This window comes from Phoca vitulina, unplaced genomic scaffold (assembly GCF_004348235.1).
Source record: "Phoca vitulina isolate PV1807 unplaced genomic scaffold, GSC_HSeal_1.0 scaffold13, whole genome shotgun sequence".
NCBI classification, from domain to species: Eukaryota; Metazoa; Chordata; class Mammalia; order Carnivora; family Phocidae; genus Phoca; species Phoca vitulina.
Window position 1 is genome coordinate 3,824,836 of NW_022589716.1, and position 11,025 is coordinate 3,835,860.

General features: G+C 63.3%; 1 protein-coding gene across 1 annotated transcript; it reads left to right on the top strand.

Moving 5' to 3' along the window:
- Positions 1 to 395: 395 nt before the first annotated feature.
- On the top strand, positions 396 to 9,180 carry CILP2 (cartilage intermediate layer protein 2). Its single transcript, XM_032412217.1, has 8 exons — positions 396 to 473; positions 1,503 to 1,601; positions 2,554 to 2,826; positions 3,488 to 3,643; positions 4,659 to 4,937; positions 5,640 to 5,748; positions 5,945 to 6,102; positions 6,344 to 9,180. Exons 1-8 carry the CDS (start codon positions 410 to 412, stop codon positions 8,677 to 8,679), a joined length of 3,474 nt encoding a protein of 1,157 aa, XP_032268108.1. The 5' UTR covers positions 396 to 409; the 3' UTR covers positions 8,680 to 9,180.
- Positions 9,181 to 11,025: the final 1,845 nt, after the last annotated feature.

Genomic DNA, 11,025 nt, shown 5'->3' on the forward strand with positions numbered 1-11,025 from the left:
TCTCGCCGCCTAAAGGGCTGCCTAAAGCGTGAGTGTTTGGGCAGCTTCAGGCTCGAGTCCACGAGAGGCACGTCCCACAGGCAGCTTGGGACCCAAGGTGGAGAATGGAGAGTGGGTTGAGGGAGGGACTTCCAGCTGGCGACGGGGGAGTGGGGGGGAGTGACGCAGGCCAGCCTGAGGGCGGAGGCACAGCCGGACGCACCGAAGGGGGCGACCCGGAGAGGTCGCTAGCGCACCGAAGTCACCCCGGGCCAGGGAGCTTTGCTCCGACGGGGCGTGGCCTGGACGGGGCGTGGCCTGCGGTCACCTCCCGCCCCCACCCTCAGCCCCAGCGGCCGCCAGACCCGCGGGAGTCAGATCCGCGCGCGCCGCGGAGCCCGGACCCTCCTTCGGACGCTCGGACCCGGCCATGGAGTCACTGCTGCCACTACTCTGCCTCTTTGTCGCCGCCGCGCACCTGGCGGGGGCTCGAGGTGAGGCGCCCCCTGACCCCAGCCCAGACCCCTAGGCGCCCTGGCAGCCCGCCTGGCTTGCAGCCGCTCCCAAAGAGAGAACCGAGGGATCCCCTCGCATCCGCAGGCCTGGGTCCCCCTTCGTCAGCCCGGGAGTGGAGTGAGGGGGCGTCGGGGAGATGGGTCCTTGGGACCAACAACGCGGGGAGGAGAGGAAACCTCTCTGTTCTTTTCCCTCCTCAAAGAGAAGTAGGGGCACTTGGAGTATGGATATGAACCTTAGGCTCCTCTGGGTTCCCGGGGGGAACACAGGGGGCCTGTCTCAGCCCTGAAGCACCTGATCCTGGACCAGGATTAAGGGGTCAGAGCCATCCCCTCTCACATAACTCCTCTCCTCCTCCACACACATACCATTCAGAAAAATTCCCATCTCTAGAATCCCCCTCAGTGGAGAGGGCACTGGATCCATTTCTCATATGAGGAGACTGAGACACAGACAGGGAAGGGACTTGTCTGAGGTCACGGTGCAGCCTGGCTATCTTAGATAACTCAAGGTCCGAGAAGCCAGGCTAGATTCCAAAGACTTCCCAGTGGCAGCTTGGGCCCCAAGTGAAGGGATGGAAGGTACACTGAGAGAGGGACTTCCAGCCAGCAAATGGATGAAGGGGAATGCGGCTCAACCTGAGGGCAGAGGCACAGCCAACTGAGCTCATGGCCGCTGAGTACCCTCGGGGAGAATTGGGTCTGGGGAGCAAAGCAGACACACAGACTTCCCCAGCCCATGGTATCTGGGCCAGGGCAGAGGGAAGGATGGGGTGGCAGGAGATTGGGGGTAGGGGTCACAGGGAGGCTTCCTAGAAGGGGAGGGGGAGGTCCTGCATTCCTTGGGGTCAGCCAGAGCTACATTCTGGCTTCTCAGAGCCTCAATTTTCTTCCCTGTGAAATGGGGATGATCATGGATCATGACAGCACCTTGCATAGAAGGAGCTCACAGAAGTCCCCATCAGCATGCTTCCTTCCCCCCCCCCCCCCTCCTCACCCCTTCCACAGTCACCACCCACCCTGAGGAGCCCACAGCAACTGCCTGGGGCTTTGAAGGTCCATCACTGCGCCCTGGACAGTCCTCGCCAGCCCTGGAGGACTGGGAAGGTGAGTCATCCTGGGTCCAAGTCCTGACTCTGCTGTGGACTCACTGTGCAAGCTCTAGCTGGTGTGGTCATGTGAGGAGGGGATACAAGGGGTAGAAGGGTCCAGTACCATCCTGGTCCCTGGACATGGTGGCCCCTGGCATAGGTGTCCCAAGAGGTCTAAATTTTAGGAGCAAAGGGGTGAGAGTTCAGGCTTTTTGTCAAGGAGGAAACCAATGTAGAGTGTATGGGGGGTACTTCCTCCCCTCTACTGGAAGCATCAATGCAGGGTGCTTCCAATAGATTCCAGACCTCTAGTTCTGGAACCTGGGTCTCTAGTTTCCTAGCTGGGAAAGTCACTCTTGAGTCAGGAAAGGAGTGAGCACCCCCTGGGGGGGGGGGTGTTTGATGGAAGCCGAATCTGACCTCTGGGAGGCCAGACCCTTCGCACCTGTGACTTCTGTGATGGGTTCAGCCAGGCAGTGAGCAAGGGCCCAGCTGGTTCTAACCTGGAGTGGCTAGGCGGCGGAAAGCTACAGCTAGGGCTGGTCTCAGCCTGCTGCCCTTGTACCTCCTCACACCTCAGGGGTTCTGAATTCTGAGATGGGGGGCAGCTCAATTCTAAGGTTGGGGACTGGTCAGACAGTGGCAAGATGTCAGCGTGGCAAAATGTCAGCCTGCACCGATGGGCAAGCTCAAGAACTGGGCAGCAGAACTGGGGCTGGTGCTAGGGGAGGCCAACCTCCCGCGATCCCTTTATAGCTCCTTCTGCCCGAGAGAACCCTGGATCCTGGCGGGGTCATGGGTGGGCTGGGTTAGCCCGTGCTCATTGGGGGTGGGGTGACCGTTTTAGACAGCAGGGTAAGGCCCTTACCTCGGAGATGGAGGTGGGCAGGCAGCTTCCCGGGCCCCTGTGTGCACTGATGGGGCCCGACAGGCTGCGGCCCGGGTCCCAGCGCGTGCGGTGCCCGCAGAGGCCAGCGAGTGGACGTCCTGGTTCAACGTGGACCACCCCGGCGGCGATGGCGACTTCGAGAGCCTGGCTGCCATCCGCTTCTATTACGGACCAGCGCGCGTGTGCCCGCGGCCGCTGGCGCTAGAGGCGCGCACCACGGACTGGGCCCTGCCGTCCACTGTAGGCGAGCGTGTGCACTTGAACCCCACGCGAGGTTTCTGGTGCCTCAACCGTGAGCAGCCCCGCGGCCGCCGCTGCTCCAACTACCATGTGCGCTTCCGCTGCCCGCTCGGTGAGGGCGGGGCCCAGGGGGCGGGGCCTGTGTGGTGACGGGCGGGTCTGGGGAGAGGGCGGGCTCGAGAGCAGTCATGCTGAGGAGAGAGTGGGGATTGGCCGGGATGGGTCATTGGTGGGTGGAGCCTGAATGGCGGTAACAGAGGAGGGGGCAGGGCTTTGGGGATGTGGGCGTGGTTAGAAGGAGGCGGGGCCCTTCAGCAGAGCCCCAGGAGCCGGCAGGATCAGATGGGGGCGGGGCTTTGGAAGGGAGGGCCTGCCAATGGGGGCCCAGGTAGGGAACGGGAAGGAGCCCCCAGGAGCTCATCTCCCTCCTGCTGTCCTCATTTGCTAGGTCACAGCTCCGTTCTGTGGGGGCGTGTTTTGACCCCAAATATGTGAGGGACGCAGGGAGAACAGCAGGGCTAACTTCGGGGAGCTTATCTGGGGTTGGGGAAAGTGGGGCGGTACCTCAACTGTGCCTTCGACAGGTGCGCCGGAAGGACAACCGATGGGGGCAGTGGGCAGGGCCTCTCTCTGGGGGATACCCACCCTCTGATGAACTTAGCGGGGTGGGGGGCATCCTCCAGTCCCACATTGTTACCAGATTTCCAGGGAGGCGCAGTCCCTGGAAGGGTGGGCGGCCGCCTCACCTTCCCCCCTCTCCGCCCTTACCGCAGAGGCCACGTGGGGCGCGTGGGGCCCGTGGGGTCCCTGTTCAGGGAGCTGCGGGCCAGGCCGTCGCTTGCGCCGCCGCCGCTGCCCAAGCCCGGCTGGGGATGCGTGTCCGGGGCGTCCCCTGGAGGCTCAGAAGTGTGTACGCCCTACATGTCCAGGTAGGAGGGATGGGGCCTGGAGGAAAGTGTTGGGTTAGAGGCGGAGCGTGGATGTGGAGCGAGGCGGCTTGTAGCGAAGGCTACCTAGAGGGAAGAGGCAGGTTGGGATGGAGCCTGATGGGGCGGGGCTTGAAGGGAAGAGGCGGGTCCTGGAGGGCCAAAACTTGGTCTGGCCCTTCTTTCCCTTCTGGGCCCCTGAGGAGCATTGGTGAATGTGTACATCTGGATGGGTGGACGCCTTGAGGGTCGCGTCCAGGCGTGTGCAGATCCAAGTGGGCATTACCTTGGGTACACCGCCGAGTGTGTGTATGTCCTGCTGGACGTGGACACACACACAAGCTGGCTCATACACTCGGGATGCACACGCGTGGCGTTCGCAGCCCCCGCCTGTCCCTCACGCCCACGCGGACACGCGCTCACACCCTGGCAGACACCATGCCCAAGCCCTCCCAGGGCCAGACACCAGGCCAGCCAGGAGGCGACTGGAAATTCCGATTCGCCTGGGCTCCACAAACATGGTCTGGAGACTGCGCCCGCAGAGCCCATGGCAGGGTGGGGGAGCACGGTGGCCAATGGGGTAGTGGGGTCCCCACCCTACCCCGCCTGGCTCTGCCCTCCTGACGCCTCTGCCCTGAAGTTTCCAGCGGAATTTTCCATTTTATGGAGAAACCGCAGGATTGGGAGGGGAGGGAGATGTTCTGAGTCCAAGACCCAACCCCTAATGGGGCCCCCAGCCCCTGCTGGACATTTTCTTTCATGCTGGAAGGAGCCTCTCTGTCCTGTGAGAGTCACCTCTCCTGTCCCCTCCTCCAGGGCATTTTCCCCCATCCCTCTGCCCCAGTTCTGACTACTCAACCCCATATCCCCACTCATACTAGGGGCTGTTCCAAGCAGGGTCATGCTGAGGCCTCTGAGGGTCACAAAGGGGGGTGTCTAGGCATCTTTGCTGTGGAAGGCCCTCCCCAGGAGGGAGTGAAGAGGCTCCCCTGTCCCTCTGCTTCCCTGTGTCCCCCAGGGTGCAGCTCCAAGACCTGCAGGTGCCCTGACCACATCCTTCTGGGCTCGGTGGTCACCCCATCTGGGCGTCCACTGCCAGGAGCCAGGGTCTCCCTGAGAGACTGGTCTGGCACTGTGGCCATCACTGATGCCCATGGAACCTTCCGGATGCCTGGAGTCTGTGCCAGTAGCCGGGCCAACGTCAGTGCCCAAATGGATGGCTTCTCTGCAGGCCTGGGCCAGGCCCAGGCCAATGGCTCCATGTCTGCCTTGGTCACTGTTGTCCTTAATAAGTTGGGTAAGTGCCCCATGGCAAGGAGGATGAGGGGGCTGAGAAACTAAGAAGGAAATTCTGGATGACACCAAGTACTTTGGAGGATGTGATGCAGCATGAGGTCACTGGGGAAGAAATAAGATGTGACATGTACATTGGAGGAGGCATAACACTAAATATGGTGTCATGGGGGGAATGAATAAAATGTGAGACATTGGAGAAGGTGCGAGGTGAGACAGAGACTTGCAGAGGGAAGCATTAAGATGGGGCACCATCTTTTGGGGCGCTTGGGTGGCTCAGTCAGTTAAGTGACTCTTGATTTTGGCTTGGGTCATGATCTCAGGGTCATGAGATCAAGCCCCGATATGGGCTCCATGGGGAGCATGGAGCCTGCTTGAGATTCTCTCTCTCCTTTTTCTTCCCCTCCCTGCTAACACACTCTTTTTCTCTTAAAAAAAAAAATGGGGCACTATCTTGGGGCACCTGGCTGGCTCAGTCAGTAGAGCATGTGATTCTTGATCGTGAAGCCTACTTAAAAAAAAAAAAAAAGATGGGGCACCATTTTGAGCAGCCATGGGATGAAATTGAATGGGGAGGTCATCAGAAGAGGCAAAGGTGAAACAGGACATCCCTGGAAGAGAAAGGATGGGGCCCTGCCACTGGGAAGGTTTGTTGGGAGAAGCTGGGTTGGGGCAGGGCCCTGACCTTTGCCACCTTTGCCCCCAGAGAAGCCCTACCTGGTGAAGAACCCTGAGTCCCGAGTGCGAGAGGCTGGACAGAATGTAACCTTCTGCTGCAAAGCTTCAGGCACCCCCATGCCCAAGAAATACTCCTGGTGAGTGCCCTGCCCCATGCCCAAGGGCCTTGCACACAGCGTTGTGGTTTGACTGGATTTCCCATGATAATGTGGTGCCTCAGAGACTGGGACAAAGCTGCTCTGTAACCTTCCTGGGCTGCGTGTGGGGCCGGGGGCACATGTAGCCCCTTCCCTATGCCAAGGGCCTCCACGGTGTTGTCCACCTGCCACCCAGGTTCCACAACGGGACCCTGCTGGACAGGCAAGAACACAGGTATGGGGCCCATCTGGAGCTGCGGGGGCTGCGGCCAGACCAGGCAGGCACCTACCACTGCAAAGCATGGAATGACGCGGGCACTGTGCGCTCGGGCACCGCCCGCCTCACCGTGCTTGGTGAGCACCCTCAGCCCCCCAACCTTGAGCATGCTCTGAAACTGAACTGAGACCTAACACCAGCCAAAACTCAACCCCAAATGGAGCCCCAACTTTAGACTGCTCTCTTTCCTTGCTGAGTCTGATCCCAGGCCCCCAATGAGCCCCTGGGTTGAGCCCCTGACCCCATTCAGGCCCCCAAACTTGGACTCAAATGGAGCCCTCCCTCTTCCTCTGATCTGATTGATTTCTTGCTCTGCAGCCCCAGGCCAGCCAGCCTGCAATCCCCAGCCCCGAGAGCACCTGATCAAGCTCCCAGATGACTGTGGTCAGCCTGGCAGTGGCCCCACCTACTTGGATGTGGGCCTCTGCCCCACCACCCTCTGCCCCAGCCCCACAGGCTCCAGCTCCCGGTGCGGGGATGCGGGCTCCCGATGCTGCTCTGTTCGCCGCCTGCAGAGCAGGGAGATCCACTGCTCCAACTACGTCCTCCCTGTCAAGGTGGTGGCTGAGTGCGGCTGCCAGAAATGTCTGCCCCCTCGGGGACTGGTGCGGGGACGTGTGCTGGCTTCCGACTCAGGGGAACCCCTGAGCTTCGCCCAGATCCTGCTGGGCCAGGAGCCCATTGGATTCACCTCCTACCAGGGTGACTTCACCATCGAGGTGCCACCCTCCACGCAGCGGCTGGTGGTAACTTTCGTGGACCCCAGTGGGGAGTTCATGGACACTGTCAGAGTCCTGCCTTTTGACTCTCGAGGGGGCGGCGTGTACCACGACGTCAAGGTCATGCGGAAGAAAGCCCCCGTCATCTTAGATGCCAGCGAGAGCAACACGATCCCTCTTGGGGAGCTGGAAGACGAGGCCCCATTGGGCGAGCTGATCCTTCCCGCGGGAGCCTTCCGCAGAGCCGATGGCGAGCCCTACACGGGGGCTGTGGAGGCCCGGGTGACATTCGTGGACCCCCGAGACCTCACGTCGGCGGTCGCCGCCCCCAGTGACCTGCGCTTTGTGGACAGTGACGGCGAGCTGGCCCCGCTGCGCACCTACGGCATGTTCTCGGTGGACCTCCGTGCGGCCGGCTCCGCGGAGCAGCTGCACGCGGGGCCCGTGGCGGTGCGCGTGAACGCCGGCCAGATCCGCATGGCGGGCCACGTGGAGGCCCTCAAGCTCTGGTCGCTGAACCCCGACACAGGCTTGTGGGAGGAGGAGAGCGGCTTCCAGCGAGAGGGGTCGGCAGCCGCTCGGGTCCGCCGGGAGGAGCGGGTCTTCCTGGTGGGCAACGTGGAGATCCGCGAGCGGCGTCTGTTCAACCTGGACGTCCCCGAGCGCCGCCGCTGCTTCGTGAAGGTGCGCACCTACGCCAACGACAAGTTCACCCCCAACGAGCAGGTGGAGGGTGTGGTGGTCACGCTGGTCAACCTGGAGCCGGCCCCCGGCTTCTCGGCCAACCCCCGTGCCTGGGGCCGCTTCGACAGCGCGGTCACCGGCCCCAACGGCGCCTGCCTCCCCGCCTTCTGCGACGCGGACCGGCCCGACGCCTACACCGCCCTGGTCACGGCCACTCTGGGCGGGGAGGAGCTGGAGCCCGCCCCCTCCCGGCCCCGCGCGCTCGCGGCCACCGTGGGCGTGGCCCAGCCGCTCCTGGACAAGCTGGGTTACCGGCGCACGGACCACGACGACCCCGCGCTCAAACGCAACGGCTTCCGCATCAACCTGGCGAAACCCAGGCCGGGCGAGCCCGCCGAGGCCAACGGCCCGGTGTACCCGTGGCGCAGCCTGCGGGAATGCCAGGAGGCCCCGGTGACCGCCAGCCACTTCCGCTTCGCGCGCGTGGAGGCCGACAAATACGAGTACAACGTGGTCCCGTTCCGCGAGGGCGAGCCGGCCTCCTGGACTGGAGACCTCCTGGCCTGGTGGCCCAACCCCCAGGAGTTCCGGGCCTGCTTCCTCAAAGTGAAGATCCAGGGCCCCCAGGAGTACATGGTCCGCGCGCACAACGCAGGGGGCACCCACCCGCGCACCCAGGGCCAGCTCTACGGGCTCCGGGATGCCCGCAGCGTCCGAGACCCCGAGCGCCCCGGCACATCCGCCGCCTGCGTGGAGTTCAAGTGCAGCGGGATGCTCTTCGACCAGCGTCAGGTGGACAGGACGCTGGTGACCATCATGCCCCAGGGCAGCTGCCGCCGTGTGGCGGTCAACGGGCTCCTGCAGGATTACTTGGCCCGGCACCCACCAACTGCCCCGGCTGACGACCCCGCCGCCTTCAGCATGCTGGCCCCACTGGACCCTCTGGGTCACAACTACGGTGTCTACACGGTCACTGACCAGAGCCCGAGGCTGGCCAAGGAGATCGCCATCGGCCGCTGCTTTGATGGTTCCTCTGACGGCTTCTCTCGGGAGATGAAGGCCGATGCTGGCACCGCGGTCACCTTCCAGTGTCGGGAGCCTCTGGCCGGCCGGCCTAGCCTCTTCCAGAGGCTGCTGGAGTCCCCGGCAATGGCGCTTGGTGACATCCGCAGGGAGATGGGCGCGGTGGCCCGGGCACAGGCTCAAGCCACAGGGCCCCTCCGTACCCGCCGGGGCAGGGCCCGGCAGTGACCCGGGCTCGCCACCTCCCTCCTCTGCCTTGCCCCAGACTCCTCTGTACCTGGGAAGTCTCTGCCCCCTTCCCCAGATGCTCCCTTCCCTAGGTTTCTGCCCACCCCCCTGCCCTGCCCAGAATTCAGAGTCAAGACCCAGGAGTGTCCGGTGTGGAAAGGCCAGGCAGGGGACTGTTGCTGTGTGACACAGAATGGCGTTCTTCCTGATGGCAGGAGCCAGCATCCTGGGAGATCATCGGGCATCCGACTGGCGCCTGGGGGGATTCGATCCCAGCTTGCATGCTGGCTCTGATTTTATGTGCATTTTTGACCCTGATTTCAGATATTCTGCCCCTTGAGATTCCCTCCCGACCTTTGCCTGAAGCGCCCTCTGCCTGTCGCTAAGCTGGGTGCTTTGTTGGGTCCTCTGCCCCACGCTTTGCTCTAGGGGTTATTTATTGAAACGAAGCCCACGGGGCTGGTCAAGGGGGTAAGAGGGGGGTGGTCCTGGCCCAATGAATGTCGGGCAGGGGCTTCTTGGCTCCCGGGGCTGAGGGGCACAATTCTCACAGGTCTGGTGCTTGGAGTTGCCCTCCCCCCCAGGGGGGGTGGTGCAGGGAATCAATTAAAGATGCTTCATTTCCAACTCATGGTGTCAGTCTTGGGGAGGGAAGATGGAGGCTGGGGCTGCTAGACCCAGACCTTGGCAGGTGGACACCCGGACACGGGTGTGCGAGGCGCTCAGAGGTCTCGGCCAGGTCCCAGATGGGCCTCAGGCCGGCCTGTGGGTCCTGGCTGAGGCATGCAGAAGTGTGTCTGTGACACGTGTGTGCAGGGCCGCCTCGTGGGCCGCCCGAGCCTGTGCGGCCCCGACCGCTGAACACGGTAGCTGCCGCCGCCCTGGCCTTCTCATCTGAGCCTGGCTGTGGCTGGCGGCTCCCATCTGGCCCCGGGCCCGAGGGCTGCGGCGGGCAGGGCGGGGGCCCTGGCAGGGGGCGCAGGCCCCAGGCGGCAGGAGCGGAGGCTGCTCTGGACTTCCTCAGCCAGGGCCACGCTGCCCCGCCCTCGGCCCCACCCGGCTGAGGCCTGGCCACACCTCGGCCACATGGTGACCAGGTTGCCCAAGGCCACGGCCCTGGGCCCTCTCCCTCAGCAGGACTTAGGCTGGAGGCGGCAGAACGTCGCTTGCTGGCGCTCTGTGGGCAAGTCCTCCGGGCACCCCGTGGCGCAGGCCCTGTTCTGACCACACCCCCACTTTCCAGACAGAGAAACTGAGCCCCCAGAAGGAGAGGCGAAGGGCTGCCTGCGCTCTGGGGTGAATCCTGGCAGGGAGCAGGGCTGCCTGGATGGCCCAGCAGCCCCCCTCCAGCACATGCATGAGACTCCCTTGGCCCCAGGAAGGCGTCGAAGCGGCATTGCTGGGGACCTGGGATGCTAGGCATTGTACCTCGTTCATCGCCCCAGGGATGGGGTGACAGCAGGGAGTGGGGGTGCAGGGCTGTTCCCTTAACCCAGGGCATACCCACCACCCACTTCCGCTTCCAGCACCTGCTTGCCGGCTCACCCACTTGCTGCCCCCACCCCTCCCATCCACCCCCAACCCCCATCTACCTGTCCAGCATTTGGAGATGTCAGCTCTGTGCCAACATCCAGGGCCTGGAGAGGGCCTGGCCTTGGTAGGGAGATGGGCTCCCACGCAGACCCCAACACACCTGTGGGGGCAGCACTCGGCCCACACAGTCCGCTGGCGCTTGTCCATCTAGAGAACCCTCAGTCTGACAATTACCAACCTCTCCAGCCCTCGTGCCTTTGCTCAGGCCATTCCCTCCGTGGCAACAACCTTCCCCTGCCCAGGGGGTGGCCTTGGGGGCCTAGAGGGTGGAGGAGAATCTGACAAACTCAAGGGCCTCAGCCCCAGTCTCTGACGGTGGGCCTCAGGACTCTGCTGGAGTCGAGGTTTGGAAGGCCCTGGTTGCCGGCACCCCAGCCTCTCCCTGGATAGGCTAAAATGGACCGGAGTGAGACAAGCCTTGAGGCCCCTTGGGAGCCAGGGGGCATGTGCATTTACCCAGAACTTAACTGTGTCTACACCCCTAGCTGACAGGGAGGGCCCGGCTCAGAGGGGCAGGTCCTTGCCCAAGGTAACCTGGGCTCCAAGCTTACCTGCCCCAAGGCCCTGCTTCAGGCTGCCTGGTGGGGTCCCCAGGGACCAGCAAGAGCCAGGGGGCCTCCCCCTGCAGCCGGCGGGTAAAGCGGCTTCCAGGCTGAGAGTGATGAGGTGTCAGCCTCCATGGCCAAATACCTTTCATTGAGAGAGTGCTGGGGCTGGGGCTGCTGCCAGGCCTGGGGCAGCCGGGGCTGGGGC

Coding starts and splice junctions, on each gene's coding strand:
- CILP2 (XM_032412217.1), top strand. CDS start 410: ATGGAGTCACTGCTGCCACTACTCTGCCTCTTTGTCGCCGCCGCGCAC. Junction 5,749..5,944: donor ATGCCCAAGAAATACTCCTG/GTGAGTGCCCTG, acceptor CCTGCCACCCAG/GTTCCACAACGGGACCCTGC. Junction 6,103..6,343: donor CGCCCGCCTCACCGTGCTTG/GTGAGCACCCTC, acceptor CTTGCTCTGCAG/CCCCAGGCCAGCCAGCCTGC.